This window comes from Malaclemys terrapin, chromosome 9 (genome assembly GCF_027887155.1).
Source record: "Malaclemys terrapin pileata isolate rMalTer1 chromosome 9, rMalTer1.hap1, whole genome shotgun sequence".
Classification (NCBI taxonomy): Eukaryota; Metazoa; Chordata; order Testudines; family Emydidae; genus Malaclemys; species Malaclemys terrapin.
In genome coordinates this window covers 106,221,173-106,239,020 of record NC_071513.1, presented here as the reverse complement: position 1 = coordinate 106,239,020, position 17,848 = coordinate 106,221,173, and the positions used below count along the sequence as shown (strand labels likewise).

At 44.5% G+C, this 17,848-nt stretch overlaps 1 protein-coding gene across 3 annotated transcripts in view; it reads right to left on the bottom strand.

Moving 5' to 3' along the window:
- The window catches only part of MELTF (melanotransferrin), a 74,155-nt gene that overhangs the window by 38,422 nt on the left and 17,885 nt on the right, over positions 1–17,848 (bottom strand). For all 3 annotated transcript variants that reach the window (XR_008446342.1, XM_054040928.1, XM_054040929.1), the window contains 5 exons: positions 5,666–5,848; positions 5,156–5,312; positions 3,635–3,702; positions 2,403–2,590; positions 1,294–1,453 (listed from right to left, as the gene is read on the bottom strand). Coding sequence is in view for 2 of the 3 variants with exons in the window: in XM_054040928.1 (XP_053896903.1) it covers positions 1,294–1,453; positions 2,403–2,590; positions 3,635–3,702; positions 5,156–5,312; positions 5,666–5,848 (756 nt within the window). In the remaining variant the exon portion in view is untranslated. The remainder of the gene's footprint in view (positions 1–1,293; positions 1,454–2,402; positions 2,591–3,634; positions 3,703–5,155; positions 5,313–5,665; positions 5,849–17,848) is intronic.

The following is a 17,848-nucleotide window of genomic DNA, read 5'->3' as shown; positions in this document are numbered from 1 at the left end:
ATGCACCAAAGGAATAAACCTGCTAACAGAACATAATGTAGTGGAACCAAACAAAAAGAACAGGAGTACTTGTGGCACCTTAGAGACGAACAAATTTATTAGAGCATAAGCTTTCGTGGACTACAGCCCACTTCTTCGGATATGCATCCGAAGAAGTGGGCTGTAGTCCACGAAAGCTTATGCTCTAATAAATTTGTTTGTCTCTAAGGTGCCACAAGTACTCCTGTTCTTCTTTTTGCGGATACAGACTAACACGGCTGCTACTCTGGAACCAAACACTAGGACAAATCCTGCCATTCTTACTTAATCCTTTTTCAAGCAAATGGCTCACCAAAACAATGAGAAACCCATTCCATTAGTTTGCCTAAAGGACAGCAGGATTTGGAGCTGTATGTTTCACATGTTTCTGGCTGCAGTATGATACTTAACTGACTGAAATGTGGGCACTCAGCATATCAAAACAAACCCTAAGTGGTCCAGGAAAAAGAAAAGGAGTAAAAGCTGTAAATAAGGGAGTCTTTTCAGGCAACAGTACGAATTTACCAGACTAAAACCCCTCCCACTCATATGGGCAAGGTGGGTCTACTTTCCATGCAGTTTGCAATGAAGCTCTGCTGGCTCCAAATTGCAGTTTGGGGATTTTTAATAGGAGTTTGTGGTTCAACACAGAGACTACGATCATTAATGTGGGGAAAGAAGACTGTAGTACCAGGTGCTCAGGTACCACCGAGAGGGGCATGCTGCAAGAATCAAGATAGAATAGGAAAGAAACCATGAGATCTCATCACCAGTCAGTGTACATTTCAGGACTGGGAACTACTGATGTAGTTAACACGACACAAATCTGCACATTTGTGGTGCCCCAGTTGCAAGTATTGTGTGCATTCTGTCTCAGGGCCAGAGATAGATTACAATTAAACAGAGCATCAGTCTAAAATTGAAGGATCCTGTCTCTTTGGTCTCCCTCTGGGTCTTTGTACTGAGGTCAATGATCAGCACTCTGCTTTCTATGCCCACCCTGTGGAAGACGAGCCACATCTTGATCAGTTCGCTCAGCATAGATACCCCTGCTGCTCCTATACCATGGTAGGTGAATCCTTGAAGCAATGTTTCATGGTCTCAAATTCAGAGTGGTCTCCTTTCCCACTCCAGTGTGATGTTTGGGTCTTTGTGCTCCAAGGATTCTCTAAAAGGTCAGGATGCAAACATGAATTCAAACAAAATCAAGGTGGTCTCTCTTGTAAGAGCACCTCTACTTGTGATTACAGAGGCAAATCCAAAGGCCCAACTTACTGGTGGGATCGCAGCTCAAGCCTTGCATGGCATGCATATATTCATCACCCAGCCAAGCCTGGTAGTTCTGATTTGTGATTGGAACCAATTCTGTGGTGGTGTCTTTGAAGAGAAGATTCTTTGCATTGTAAGCTGCAGAGTCAAACATCTGAAATCTTTGCTGTAACATTAAGGAAAGAGAAAGTGTCTATAAGGCAAACACACCTTTATCTAATGCTTGGTCTACACTTAAGAAGTTAGGTTGACATGGCTCCCTCAGTGAGTGTGTTTAAAAAAAAAACCCACACCCCTGACTGACATAGCTCTACTGACCGAAACCCCAGTGGAGATGCAGCTATGTTGATTGGCAATGCTTCCGTTGATACAGCTGCTGTTGTTCAGGGAGGTGGCATCTTCACACTGATGGAAAAATCTCTTTTGTTGGCATAGGCTGCAGCTACATTATGGGGTTATGCCTGCATAGGTACACGAACATGGCTATGCTGGTATAATCTGTGTCTACACTATTGCAGCACAGCTACAGTATTGCCACAGTGTAGGTGGTTCCTACATCAATGGAAGAAGTTTTTCCACTAATGTAGGTAATCCGCTCTCTGAGAAGCAGTAGCCCGGTTGATGGAAGACTCTTTCCATCAATCAAGCCGCATCTACGCCAGGGGTTAGGTCGACCTAACTACAGTGCTCAGGGTGCAACATTTTTCACAGCCCTGAATGAGTTGCTAGGTCAAACTAAGTTGTAGGTGTACACCAGGCCATAGCTTAAGTAATGTTTAAGTCTGGAGTGAAAGTAAAGTCTAGTTGGAAACCTTGGCATTGAGGGCACTATCTCACTTGTACCTTCACAAGGCATAAACAATTGCCCCTCAAGAAGTTCAAGCCTTGTTCAGTGTCTCTTGGTATTTGGGGGCAAAGAAAGTGGTGTGAGACCACAGCCACATTTTGTGGCTGAAATCCATCTCTAGGCCTGATCTTCTCCGCTGCTGAGTGCCCTCCACTCCCATTTAATTCTCACTGAGCTGAAGGTGCTCAGCATCCCACAGGATCAAGCCAGGTGGATGGAGGGGCAACTAAAAAAATCAGTACAACAGACACCAAAAAACGTAATCCACCTGCCCCTGCTTAAGCATCTGGAAGATGAGTGACCCATCGGTGTCAGGTCTGACGACAACAGCGTGAGCTGGAACTCGGGCCAGGTGGCATTTCCTCCAGTCTGTAACCTCAGCTGTGCTGCCATCGCGGCAGAGAAGCTGGAAGTCCCTGGAGTGAAGCTCTTGGGCCCATGAGGAAGGAGTCTGGCCTGAAATCAAATAGAACACAGTTATGAAACAGCTTCCAGAATCACGCTGATGGACACAGAGCTGCTGATGCATCTGTCTCCCTCTGACTCTGCTCTACCCATCCAGCCACACTATTTCTAAGGTACCTAATCACATGAGCAGCAGTTCTCCACTACATTCTGCCTGATTTTCCCTACAGCTGCATAAAGCAGGAGGAAAGCTGACTTAACAAGCTACTCGAGAATTTCCCCTGTCTAAGGGTACTCTCTAAGAGGTGAAGAACCAACAGAGTGGCTGTAGGCCACCCTATCACCTCGTATTCCCCAATGTATGGTTGGGGGAATATAATATGGTTGAAGCTATTCCTTTGGCTTCAGATATAACCCTATGAGACTGTAAGCAGTTGAACAGAAATTAAAACAGTGTGCAGGCAGCTCTGAATTACGCTGGGGACCACAGCAGTGCTGAGACGGTCCTAAAATCCAGGGGCCACAAGGGTGACCCAGAACAAACTTTTACACCCACCAACCCAGGTGTCCTGCACTAAATGGAGCTCCACTGGATTTAAAAAGTGGGACCTTGATATCTAAGTGGTATATACTCACAGGTATACTCAATAAATGCCATGGGTATAGGGGTGGTTGCATTGATTAGTGGTACTACAAACTAAGCTCCCTTCTACCTGTTTTTGCTGAGATTTCTGAGTAGAGAGGCGCCTAAGCCACAATTATTTGTATTCAACTTTTAAACTATCCCAAAGTCCAAGGCTGTTTGGATCCAGGATTTTGGTTCAGGTTAATCTCTGCTTCCAGAGTGCAATTAAAGATCCCACTTTACTTTTTGCTGAAATTGCCAGTCGATTTGAAAATGTCTGACCTGGGGACATTTCTCTTTCCCTTGTGTTCACATGGTGTTCTGGCTTTATTGCATCTTTGCTTATTCCTTGCATCAGAATAAATTCTGAGCATATGACATTGCTCTTATTGTTGGGGTCACCAGATTTACAATGCTTTAGAGAATACAGCTGGACTTTCAAGTGAGAGATGAACCCTTACATTACTCACCATCTGTGTTTTCAGACACTGTGCTGTGCTTCACAAAGGCGACATCTCCAGCTCCTTCAGCCAAACACCTACCATAAATCAGACTATATTTATACACTATTAATCATAAGTATGGAATACTGCTCAGTGACAACAGGAGGCCTGTGCAGTGCAATGTACCCAAAGACCACCAGTAGAAAGATGCTGAACTATTTGCTATCTTTATGCTGTGTGTAAGGATCAAGGCAGAGGCTAATGGCTAGTAGGGCAGGTGCTGACAATGCTTGGTGTGATACAAGACACAAATATCAAATGATTCCCTGCCCTGAAAAATCTAAAGTCTCAGACAGACACAAGACCCACTGGAAAATCTGGAATGAGGAGTAAAAATAAAATTATACAGATTTTTTAATTTGTGACATCTGTGGGGGCCTGGTCCAGGCCATGGGGATTGGGAGGGTTTGACACACATGCATGCAGGGAAGAGAATAAGGTACAGAGGAATGGGAGACGTAGAGAGAAGAGGTATTGAGGCTGGCATTGGCGAAGTGGAGGAGGAGGGGAGCACAATAAGAGATAAGGGAACTAATTGTACTTGAAAAGGGAAGCTTCAGATTTACCAAATAGCTGGCTAAGCCTAATGTTCAGGTATGAAAACTGTCAGGGCTCATCAGCTCTTGTTAAGATTGCATCAAATCCAAGCATGTTCAGCACTTACGGATCTGTGATCAGGTGAATATCAAGATTTGTTTTCCCAGGAGGTGAATACTGATGAAGACAAAAACAACTTAAATGGGATTTCCATGCACAAAACAAGTAATGACACCTAGAGTTTTTATCAAAGAACAGATATGCCTTTGGCCTGAGTACTAGTGCACTGGTTCCCAAACTGGGGGGGCGTGAAGAAATTCTAAGGGGGGCGCATGAGGCTGCCCAGCCCTTGAGCTCCTGGCCGGGGAGTCTAGCCTCTGGCCCCTCCCCTTCCGTCCTCCCTCCCCTGCAACAACGCCGCTGCACGCCCACCTCCCAGGCTTTCCAATAAGCCAGCCCTGCCGCTCTGAGTAGCCTGGTAAGGGGGCAGGGAGTGAGGGGAGAAGGGGTTGGGTAAGGGGCAGGAGGACAGTCAGGGGACAGGGAGCAGTTGGATGGGGCAGAGGTTTGGGGTGGGGGGGTGGTCAGGAGAAAGGGAGCGGGAGGGGGGTTGGATGGGGGGGGGACCCGGGAGGGGGTGGTCAGGGGACAAGGAGTGAGGGGGGGGTTGGATGATGGTAAAGGAGAGGTGGGGGCATGAGAGTTTCTCAAAAATTAAAAAGGGGGTGTGATGCCAAAAAGTTTGGGAACCACTGAAGTGAAATTATAGTGAAATTATTTTAAGATTACCTCAAATTATAAATTCACTTAGTTTTATGTTTTAACAGATTTTCTACTAGCATTATTCACTGGCTCTCTGGAATTCTGCTGAAAGTCAATTGGGGCTCAGATATCTTGCCAATGGGCACAGCATATACAGACAAATGTTAAACATTAAACACCAAGCTTTACCTGAAAGCCCCGCTGTAGTCATAATACTGCTCTTTTGAATTTCTTTCACATTTGTCCTGCCCAGATGCGTCCCCTTTACAGAGCTGACAGAGGGATTTGGGGTAATTTACATTATTGGCTCCAGGAACACAGCTTGCACTGAAATATTCACTAACCGCTACAAGTAAAATTAAGGTAACAATATTTTAGCAACTAAAACCAAAACCAAAAATGGCAAAAACACATTTTAACAAACCTTAATTATACATCTCTATACATTAAAAAAGTGATAATAGCTTCTGTTGGCTTTTAAAAACAGTTTATACATAAATACACTGGGCTGAATTCTGATCTGAGCTGCTTCAGGTCAATTCTCAGTTAGAATGAGCAACAAAACAAGGTGAAAAAATCAGCTAGAAGCCAAAGTTCTTGTCTCTGTGAGTGCTTCCACTATCCAGGGAGCCCATATTCATGCCAATGTTCAGTGACAGGGCCTCTCTGGAAAGCAGGTTACATCCCAGCAGCCCTTACCTTTTGGAACACTGCATCCCATCACTGACATGCGACCACTATCAATGAGGTAGCCAACAGGAACATTCCAGCCAACTGTTCTGTTGATGCCTGTGTGGCATGACTTTACACCCTTCAAACTGTTGATGCTAATGAAGGAATTTTTTCTGACAACAGCCACTGCATAGTATGAAGTGCCAATTTCTGCATAGGAACAAAAAGGGATCAAAATGAAACTAATATAGAAGTAGTATTACGATAAGAGACATTGACCTGACACCTTTTCATAATCTTCCTCATCCATATTCAAAGGGCACAAAGATCACATCCCTGGTATGACGCCACTGACCTCAGTAATAAATTCGACCTGTTGTTTCTTCCTTGTGTAAATGTTTTTGTAAATAAAGCCATATTTAGCTGAAATATTTAGACTTTAATTTGTAAAAGAAAAGCCCCATAATTACCTTCTAATTTATTAATTTTTATTTTATAGCATCAGGGCCCATTAGCACCAAGAGTATCAAGGGGCAAACATTATTTTCACCAGTTTATGGTTGATGTGATTCACAAATTCATAAAGCTTACCACCACAATTCTAATTCGACTCCTGTGTATCACTGGCCATTAAATTTCATCCAGTTACCTTTATATTGAGCCACATAATTTGGGTTTGACTAAAGAGAACTTGCATTTGACTGAAGGTTAAGGAAAAGCATCCAGTCTTGATCTGAAGACATCAAGGAGAATCCACCACTTCCCTTTGTAGTTTGGTTAATCACCCTCATTGTTAAAACTTTGTGCCTAATTTCTAATTTGAAATTTACCTGCTTGTGAGTCTTAATCTGGAAAACTCCTGAATGCTAACTGCACAAGTGCCATTAACTTACTCTCTGAGGACTTCAGGATGTCACCTATGGCTTGTCTACATTTACAGTTTTCTTCACATTTCTCTCCCAACACCCAGCTGCACTAGCAGTTCCACCAGTGGTATTAATGGCAATGGTGGGAGCACTAGTGTAGACCAACTAGCTACCATTTAACCAGCATAATTAAAGAGCTGCTTTTAGCTGGGTAAGAGTAGTACTCCAATCATGTTATCACTTGGATGGCTGCATCCATGACGATGGGAGAATTGAAGGAAAGTGCTAATGTAGACAAAGCCTATGTCTGAGTTCCCTCTCAGTGAAATAGGGACAGAAGGTCAGATTTTACAGTCTGTACTTATCTTAGTCCCACTAAATGCCAGGAAAATGATCCTGCTTCCATTGAAATAAATGGCAAACCTCATGTTGACTTCAATTGGAGCAGGATTAGGCTAACAGTCCTACAAGGCATGAGTGAGACATCTAGGTCTGGGCCCAAGCATTCTTTCATTAACATATATTAACTTATTTGTTTATTTTTGTGTAGTGTTTGGAATATAGAAAGCACTATATATGGCTAAGTATAATTCATATAACCTTCGGATTAATGCTGGGCCCGTGCCTGGCGCTCCAACCAATTTGGGGGCCCCCACAGGAGCACCAGAACCTGTGTAGAAGTGGGGGGGGCCCCACCGGTGCTGGAACTGTGACCCTGCCCCATGGTCCTCCTCTTTCCCCTGAGGCCCCACCCCCTGGCCTGGCCGGAAGCCAGAGGCAGGCCATGGTAATAGCCACCCAGAGAGCCTGTGCCACTATGGGGAGCTCCAGACCCTCTACCTGCCCTGGGTGGTTGGGGGAAGAGTGCCCCAGAACAGCCCCTTGCTCACGTCTCTGCCCCTCGGGGCGTGCCAGCCAGGGCAGGTGGAGAGTCTGGGGCTCCCCACAGTGGCCCGGGCTCCCTGGGTGGCTCTTACCATGGCCTGGCTCCAGCTTCTCAGGGGGAAGAGGAAGAGCAGGGGGTGGTGTCCTGTGGTGGTGGGGTGCTGTACCCCACCTCAGCCTCTCACCACCACTGGGAAGAGACTGGTGCCACTAGCAGGACCTGCGCTTCACTGCAGGAGAGCTGATCACCTCGCCACAAAGTGCAGCCCCTCCTGCCACCACTTCACACCTACATTCATGTTAAAAAGTGGTGGTGGGGGGGGCGGGTCCCTCTGCCCCCTCCAGTTCTAGTGCCCCTGGGATGAGGGGCCCCAAATGTTCTTTGTACCCAGGGCCCGAAAAAATCTTAATCCAACTCTGCATATAACAAATCATGTTGTGGGGATGGGGAGCCAGACATAGAAGAGACTAGACTTGAGGAAAGACACATTTTTAATGTATCAGAAGGGTAGCTGTGTGCCACAGGACTTAAAGGTGCCACAGGACTCTCTGTTGCTTTTTACATTTTTAATGGAATTTGTAAAAAGCCCTTTGACAACACCCAGGTACCTTGGAAGAGTGGGGAGAAGAGGGGGCAAATAGATTACTTGATTTTAAGACTAGAAGGGTCCTTTGTGATCATTTCCTATAACTGCCTGGATAATACAGGCCATAGGACTTCTCTGAATTAATTCCTGCTTCATGTCCAATAGCTGTGGTTAAACTACAGCATATCTTTTAGAAAAGCATCCAATCTTGATTTTAAAATGGCCAGTGATGGACAATCCAACACAACCTTTAGTGAATTGTTCAGATGGTTAATTGCTCTGCCTGTTAAAAATTTGTATCTTATTTCTTGTCTGAATTTGTCTAGCTTCAATTTCTAGACACTGGAACTTGTTATACCTTTGTCTGCTAGATTGATACATTTCTGTTTGCACATAGGTGCTTGTAGACTGTGATCAAATCACCCCTCAACTTTCTCTTTGATAAGATAAATAAATTAAGCTCCTGGAGTTTCTAACTATAAGATATGTTCCAATCTAATAACACTGCTCTACAGCCAAAATGCTTCTGAAACAAATGTAGTCAAACTTTACTAATTCTGGGTCACTGAGAATGAAAATGATGCTTAAAATTGTTGATTGGCTCTAGTTTTCAAGATATGCTATTGGGTCAGTATATACGACCCTTCACTTGGGAATGGCGGAGGATAAGTGAGTTATAAAGGGAAGGGATCTCAATTTAAACCAGAAATGACTAAAATACATCTATGAATAAATCTATGACTGGGTTTGGACAGTACTTGCTTTTTAGGCAAAACAATGAATGATGCAATCTGAAGCTGATATTGCGTCATACATGATATGAATTGCATCATGTTATTCCTAGAAGTCATGGATGATGCAATCATAACAAAGCTTACATCACTCTGCTGAACAAATTGCCCTATATCAGCTCTAGAAATCATACAGTGTCATGCTCTCTTATTTGTCAGTGTTTGCAAAATCAAAGGGACACATTTCTGTTTAGCCAAAGTGAGCAGAGATGCCTCGTACTTGTGTGAACAGTGCAGATAACTTCTGCTATGTTTGTGGTGAAGTGACTTTTGCATCACAAAAGCGCAGTATAACCACTATGGTTAAGAAAGCCTATTACCTTTATTTTGGCTGCAAAATTGGAGATCAGGACAAGAGGTGGGCCCCACACATATGCTGCAACACTTGTGCAACAAATCTTCGCCAGTGGTTGAACAGGAAAAGGAAATCTATGTCTTTTGCTGTGCCAATGACTTGGAGAGAGCCAACAGATCATACCAGCAATTGTTACTTCTGCATGGTGCTTCCAGTTGGGAAAGGTGTGTCAAAGAAGAAAAAGTGGACTGTGCATTATCCAAACATTCCATCAGCTATACGCCCAGTACCCCACGGAGAAGGACTGCCGATTCCTGATGCACCAGGATCATTCTCACTTGAGTCAGACGAGGAAGAGGAAGAGGATGAAACTTCTGGTCCTGAACCATCAATGTCACAGGACCCACATTTTCTCCCATCCTCCTCCTCTGAACCACACCTCATAACAGAAGGTGAACTGAATGACCTTGTCAGGGATTTGGAACTACCCAAGAGTAAGGCAGAGCTGTTGGGCTCCAGACTACAGCAGTGGAATCTCCTGGCAGGTGATGTTAGGGTTTCCATGTTCCGTGACCGTCAAAAGGATCTTGTCCCATTCTTCTTCATGGAAGGTAATCTTGTAGCCTGCAACAACATCGATGGTGTGATGGCAGCCCTCAACATCGTTCACGATCCAGATGAGTGGAGACTGTCCACTGATTCATCGAAGATGAGTTTTAAAGCTGTTTTACTGCATAATGGCAATGTTTTGCCATCAATTCCAGTTGGTCATGCAGTCCATATGAAGGAAACCTATGACAACATGAAACAACTTTTGAGGTGTATAAACTATGACCAACATCAGTGGCAGCTTTGTGGGGATTTGAAGGTTGTTGCTCTCTTGCTTGGTCTGCAGACTGGACACACAAAGTACTGCTGTTTTCTTTGGGATAGTCGTGCAATAGATTCCCACTACATCAAGAAAGATTGGCCACTCCGACAGTCATTGGAGCCTGGGAGGAAAAGTGTTCAGCATCCACCACTTGTTGAATCAAGGAAGATTTTGTTACCACCCTTACACATCAAGCTGGGTCTGATGAAGAACTTTGTCAAGGCCATTGACAAAACACAAGCAGCTTTCAAGTACCTCCGTGGAAAATTTCCAACGTTAAGTGAAGCTAAGATAAAGGTGTGACGGGTTGGATCACAGAAACCCCCTTGGGAGCTGCCACCTGATGTGCAAAGACTACCCCTGTTCCTGTTTTCCCTGCCAGCTCAGGACTCCAGCACCCTGTTTTGCTGAGCCAGACACTCCCGTCTGCTGCAACACAGACCCAGGGTCTGAATCACTTGTCCCAAAGCTGCAAGTTTACCTGAAAACAGCTCACAGTAGTGTGCTTGTCTTTAGCACTCAGATGCCCAACTCCCAATGGGGTCTAAACCCAGATAAATCCGTTTTACCCTGCATAAAGCTTATGCAGGGCAAACTCATAAATTGTTCGCCCTCTATAACACTGATAGAGAGATATGCACAGTTGTTTGCTCCCTCAGGTATTAATACATACTCTGAGTAAATTAATAAAATCACTTTTTATTTAGTAAATACAGACAGTAGGATTTAAATGGTTCAAAGTAGTAACAGACAGAACAAAGTAAGTCACCAAGCAAAATAAAATAAAATGCACTAATCTATGTCTAATCAAGCTAAATACAGATAATCTCACCCTCAGAGATGCTTCAGTAAGTTTTTCTCAGACTGGACACCTTCCAGGCCTGGGCACAATTCTTTCCCCTGGTACAGCTCTTGTTGCAGCTCAGGTGATAGCTAGGGGATTCTTCATGATGGCTCCTCTCCCCCTTGTTCTCTTCCACCCCTTTATATATCTTTTGCATAAGGCGGGAACCCTTTGTCCCTCTGAGTTTCCACCCCGCTCACTGGAAAAGCACCAGATTAAAGATGGATTCCAGTTCAGGTGACATGATCACATGTCACTGCAAGACTTCATTACTCACTTGCCAGCACACACATATACAGGAAGACTCACAGGTAAATACAGCCATCTGCAGACAATGGGAGTCATCAAGATTCCAAACCATCCTTAATGGCCCACACTTTACATAATTACAATAGGCCCTCAGAGTTGTGTTTTATATTTCTAGTTTTAGATACAAGAGTGGTACATTTCTACAAATAGGATGATCACACTCAGTAGATTATGAGCTTTGTAATAATACCTTACAAGAGGCCTTTTGCATGAAGCATATCCCAGTTACATTATATTCACTTATATTTTTATAAAACCATATAGACTGCACAACGTCACAAAAGGAAGGTGTCTTTGTTGGTCCTCAGATTAGTGAACTTCTTCGAGATGATGCATTTGACCATGCACTGCGTGGCAAGGAAAAGACGGCATGGAAAGCCTTCCAGTTAGTGACAATAAATTTTCTTGGAAACAACAAGGCAGACAATTACAGGTTGTTGGTGGAAAACCTCCTCAAGGCATACAAAAGCCTCGGTTGCAACATGTCAGCAAAGATACATTTTTTACACTCTCATCTAGATTTTTTTCCACCGAACTGCGAAGCAATGAGCGACGAGCACGGCGAGTGATTTCACCAGGACATTGCAACAATGGAGAAATGCTATCAGGGCAAATGGAGCCCATCAATGCTTGCAGACTATTGCTGGACAGTGACAAGAGATGCTCCATTTAATGAATACAAGAGACAAGCCAAGAAGCGCCGCGTAGACACTGAATAGGACTAAACTATGTACATAATAGTTTTTTGCCTTTTGTTTCATAATAAATTTTATTTATATAACCCTTTTGCTGATTTTTAAAGTGTTACGTAAACAGGACAGGTGAAATATCATGTAAAGCAACCATAAACACATGAAAATTTTTCAATATCCTTTTTGAAGGGTTTGCGCCAGACCTGGACACAGTATTTTAGTAGTTGGAGGCATCAGTGCCAAATAGAGAGGTAATTAACTTCCCTACTCCTCCTCCATATTGCCCTGTTCAGACATCACATAGCCTTTTTGGCCCCAGCATCACACTGGGAGTTCATGTTCAGCTTATTATTCGGTGTGACCCCCAAGTCTTTTTCAGAGTCACTGCTTCCCAGGATGAACAAGTGTCTGACTCTTTTTCAGCCTCTTATAATTTCATAGTGTTTAAGGCCAGAAAGGACCATTAGATCATCTATTCTGATCTCATGTATATCAAAGGCCATGATTTTTCACCCAGCTATCACTATATTAAGCCCAGAGACATTAGTTAAACTAAAGCATTTCAGTCCTCAGGAGAGGTAAACTATATGCCACATGGACAGAATGGGACAGACCAAAGTGTCACCAATGCCCAAGGCTCCTGAAATGGCAGGAAATTGATTAGGTGAGATATACCCAAATGATCCCAACAGGTGAACCATGCCCCACCTTACATAGGAAGGTGAAAAAAATCCAAGTTCCCAGGCAATCTGACCTGGCGGAAAATTCCTCCCCAATCCCAACTCTGGCAATCAGCATGATCCTGAGCACATGAGCAAGACACGGCTGCCAGGCATCAAGAAAAAGGATTCTCTATACCACCTCTCTATACCAAGGAGTGGAAGATTGGACAAATGACCAGGGAGGAGTATAAAAATATTGCTCAGGCGTGCAGGAGTGAAATCAGGAAGGCCAAATCACACTTGGAGTTGCAGTTAGCAAGAGATGTTAAGAGTAACAAGAAGGGTTTCTTCAGGTATGTTAGCAACAAGAAGAAAATCAAGGAAAGTGTGGGCCCCTTACTGAATGAGGGAGGCAACCTAGTGACCGAGGATGTGGAAAAAGCTAATGTACTCAATGATTTTTTTGCCTCTGTCTTCACGCACAAGGTCAGCTCCCAGATTGCTGCACTGGGCAGTACAGCATGGGGAGAAGGTGGCCAACCCTCTGTGGAGAAAGAAGTGGTGCGGGACTATTTAGAAAAACTGGACGTGCACAAGTCCATGGGGCCGGATGCGCTGCATCCGAGGGTGCTAAAGGAGTTGGCGGGTGAGATTGCAGAGCCATTAGCCATTATTTTTGAAAACTCATGGCGATCGGGGGAGGTCCCAGATGACTGGAAAAAGGCTAATGTAGTGCCCATCTTTAAAAAAGGGAAGAAGGAGGATCCGGGGAACTACAGGCCAGTCAGCCTCACCTCAGTCCCTGGAAAAATCATGGAGCAGGTCCTCAAGGAATCAATTATGAAACATTTAGAGGAGAGGAAAGTGATCAGGAACAGTCAGCATGGATTCACGAAGGGGAAGTCGTGCCTGACTAACCTAATTGCCTTCTATGATGAGATAACTGGCTCTGTGGATGAGGGGAAAGCAGTGGATGTGTTATTTCTTGACTTTAGCAAAGCTTTTGATACGGTCTCCCACAGTATTCTTGCCACCAAGTTAAAGAAGTATGGGCTGGATGAATGGACTGTAAGGTGGATAGAAAGCTGGCTAGATCGTCGGGCTCAACGGGTAGTGATCAATGGCTCCATGTCTAGTTGGCAGCCGGTTTCAAGTGGAGTGCCCCAAGGGTCGGTCCTGGGGCCGGTTTTGTTTAATATCTTTATTAATGATCTGGAGGATGGTGTGGACTGCACTCTCAGCAAGTTTGCAGATGACACTAAACTAGGAGGCGTGGTAGATACACTAGAGGGTAGGGATCGGATACAGAGGGACCTAGACAAATTAGAGGATTGGGCAGAAAAAAACCTGATGAGGTTCAACAAGGACAAGTGCAGAGTCCTGCACTTAGGACGGAAGAATCCCATGCACTGCTACAGACTAGGGACCGAATGGCTAGGTAGCAGTTCTGCTGAAAAGGACCTAGGGGTCACAGTGGACGAGAAGCTGGATATGAGTCAACAGTGTGCTCTTGTTGCCAAGAAGGCTAACGGCATTTTGGGCTGTATAAGTAGGGGCATTGCCAGCAGATCGAGGAACGTGATCGTTCCCCTTTATTCGACATTGGTGAGGCCTCATCTGGAATACTGTGTCCAGTTTTGGTCCCCACACTACAAGAAGGATGTGGAAAAATTGGAAAGAGTCCAGCGGAGGGCAACAAAAATGATTAGAGGTCTGGAGCACATGACTTATGAGGAGAGGCTGAGAGAACTGGGATTGTTTAGTCTCCAGAAGAGAAGAATGAGGGGGGATTTGATAGCAGCCTTCAACTACCTGAAGGGGGGTTCCAAAGAGGATGGAGCTCGGCTGTTCTCAGTGGTGGCAGATGACAGAACAAGGAGCAATGGTCTCAAGTTGCAGTGGGGGAGGTCCAGGTTGGATATCAGGAAAAACTATTTCACTAGGAGGGTGGTGAAACACTGGAATGCGTTACCTAGGGAGGTGGTGGAGTCTCCTTCCTTGGAGGTTTTTAAGGCCCGGCTTGACAAAGCCCTGGCTGGGATGATTTAGCTGGGAATTGGTCCTGCTTTGAGCAGGGGGTTGGACTAGATGACCTCTTGAGGTCCCTTCCAACTCTGATATTCTATGATTCTATGATTCTATGACCTCAGAACACCAGCCCACGGTGTCTGGTGTCCCAACTCCAGGTGTAGCCAATCTCTGATGCTTCAAAGGAAGGTGCAGAGAAAGGGGGGGGGGGGACAACCACCCAGAATACAATTCACTGATTGTGCATGGGTGGAGGGGAATTCCTTTCTGATTCCTGCAGGCAACCGGCAGAAGCCCTGAAACATGAGTTTTGATTATAATCATTAATTCAGTGCAGAGCTGCAAGTGCTAGAAACACACTGAGGGCAATGCAAACAGACAATTCTGTTCTCTCCATGACTCATGAAGTAAAGAAATGAACACGGGGACTCAGATTCACAATAAATCCAAGGCCAGAAAGGACCACCACAACCATGCAGTCTTACCCCTGCCCTCCCACACACACAAACCACAAAATTTCTCCAGAAGCTGGAAGAAAGCCTATATTTTAAAAAGAGATCCAATCTTCTTTTAAAGACTCCATGTGATGATGAGTCCACCACTTCCCTTGGTAAGCTGTTCCAATATTTTATCCTCACAGCTAGGAAATTGCATCTCATTTCAAGGCTGAATTTACCTAATATCAACTTCCAACCATTGGTTCTTGTTACGCCATTCTCAGCGAGGATGAAAGGCTCCCCACTCTCAGGGCTTTTTCTCATGTGTCAGTACTTATACACAATGATCAAGTGACCTCTCAACCCTCTCTTCAATAAGTTGAGTAAGTTGAGCTCCTTAAGCCTCACATAGTAAGACTTATTTTCTAGCCCTGAGTCATTTTTCAAGAATGACTGTATTTTTAAATGTGATTTTAAAAAAATTTGTTTAGTTACTATCAGGGGGGCAGCATGATCAGTTGGCTTGAGAACTGGCCTCAGAGTCAGGAGACCTAAGTTCTATTATCAGTTCTGACACTGATATACTACTAGCCTGTGATCCTTGCCCCCTCCCCACCTTATTGCTAATAGTATTAAGCATCTGGTCACAATTAACCTTTTTAGGATTCATCTATACAAAAACATAGGGTGCAGCAAGCAGAGGTGTAAATCCACAGTGCACTGCCCTGTCATGCACTGACTCGCTGTGCTGACACTGTGCAAATACAGCTGCCACTAGTCAAAGCACATCATGGAACTTTTAGTGTGTGGTAGCAGGGTCCACATGGCAACAATGCATGGCAAGCTAGTGCGCTGGACTTTTATAACCTGGCTTGCCATGCTCTAATTCTGTGTGGACAAGCCCTTAGTGAAGACTGATGCAAAATAGGCATTAAACACTTCAGCCTTTTCTCTATCATCGATTATTTGCTCTGCTTATCTGTTAAGTAATGAACTTGCAATTTCCTTCATCCTTCTTTTACTTTCAATGTATTTATAGAATCCCTTCTTATTGCCTTTTATGTCCCTTGCTGGGTGTAATTCATTTTGTGCCTTAGCCTTTCTGATTTTGTCCCTACATGTTTGTGTTGTTATTTTATATTCATCCTGGCAATTTGTCCTTCCTTCTATGTTTTGTACAATTCCTTTTGGATTTTCAGGTTCTTATAGAGCTCCTGATTCAGCCATATTGGTCTCTTACTATTTTTTTTTAATCTTTCCTCCACATTAGGATAGTTTGCTTGAATACTGCATACTGGTCACTCCATCTCAAAAAAGATATATTAGAAATGGAAAAGGTACAGAGAAGGGCAACAAAAATGACTAAGGGTTTGGAACATATTCTGTATGAGGATAGATTAAAAAGACTGGGACTTTTCATCTTGGAAAGGAGACAGCTAGGAGGGGATATGATAGAGCTCTATACAATTGTGACTGGTGTGAGAAAAGTGAATAAGGGAGTGTTATTTATTCCTTCACATAACAGAAGAACCAGAGGTCACTCAATGAAATTAATAGGCAGGAGGTTTAAAACAAACAAAAGGAACTTCGTACAACACACAGTCAACCTGTGGAACTCTTTGCCGGGGGATGTTGTAAAGGCCAAAAAGGAACTAGATAAGTTCATGGACGACAGGTTCATCAATGGCTTTTAGCCAAGATGGTCAGGGATTCAACCCCATGCTTTGGGTGTTCCTAATCCTCTGACTGCCAGAAGCTGTGAGTGGATGACGGGATAAATCACTTGATACTTGTTCTGTTCTGTTCATTCCCTCTAAAGCATCTGGCACCAGCCATTGTCTGAAGACAGGATACTGGACTATTTGAACCATTGGTCTGACCCAGTATGGCTGTTCTTATGTTCTGTTGTGCCTTTACTGTTGTCTCTTTTAGGAACTCCCAGTTTTCCTGAACTATTTTTACCTTAGATATTCTGTCCTAAAATATCCATACACATGTTTTGGGGCAGTCTGTGTAATTAAGCAATGGTTCAGGGCTGCCACAAGGCAATATAGAGGAGGAGCAGCAGCTCTGGGACTCATTGTACTTCATGGGGAGTGTGTACATTGCAGCATGTTCTCGATGATGTGCACCTGGCCAGCCCCTCAGCCTGCATCTTTCCTCCCTGCCTACTCCCTCTGAGTGATGTGTGCTCCTACAGGTACTAGAGAGCACAGTTCCTGTGTTCCACGAAAGCCAGGACTGAAATTGTGACTAGTGTTTATGAAAAGTATTCATCTCCCCCTTATTGTCCATCCAAACTAGAGCCAGACACAATTTGACCATTGTGTGGGCTGGAATACCCATTCTTAACTGGCCTGTTGTTGCTGGGAGAATCCGCCTCTCAGTTACAGTAGCATAAATCTGAACTAATGCCATTGACTTCATCAACATTCAGTGCAGCTTCTCCAGCTTCCCCAAACATTCAGTGGTCTACCCCAGCTTTACAGAGGTGTAACTGTAGAATTTGTCCCTAGATACAGCATACTCCCAACTATCCAAATAGCATGGGGGAGACAGATTTTATTCGGATAACTGGGAGTTCGGATAATTGAGAGGTGACACCGGATCCCTGCAGGCATAGGGTGTGGCGGGGGAGAGAGGGGGCAGACTGCAGTCCTGGCAGGGCAGGTCAGAGACACCTGCCCCCCCAACCAGGACTCTGTTCTGCCCTACCAGGACTGCAGCCTTCCCTGCATCTTGCACCTGCAGGAATTGGATGTCCCCAGTCCTGCAGCAGCTCATGGAGTCCTTTGCTGTCCTGGCCCCACTCACTCACTCACTAGGAAGGATAATAGGGTTTTGGATAAACGTGAGTACACTGTATTTAGTTATATGACTGTAGTAGGTTTGGGCCGAGGTTCAGCCCTCAGCGGGGCTGTGGGGTGTCCCACCGCCTCGCTC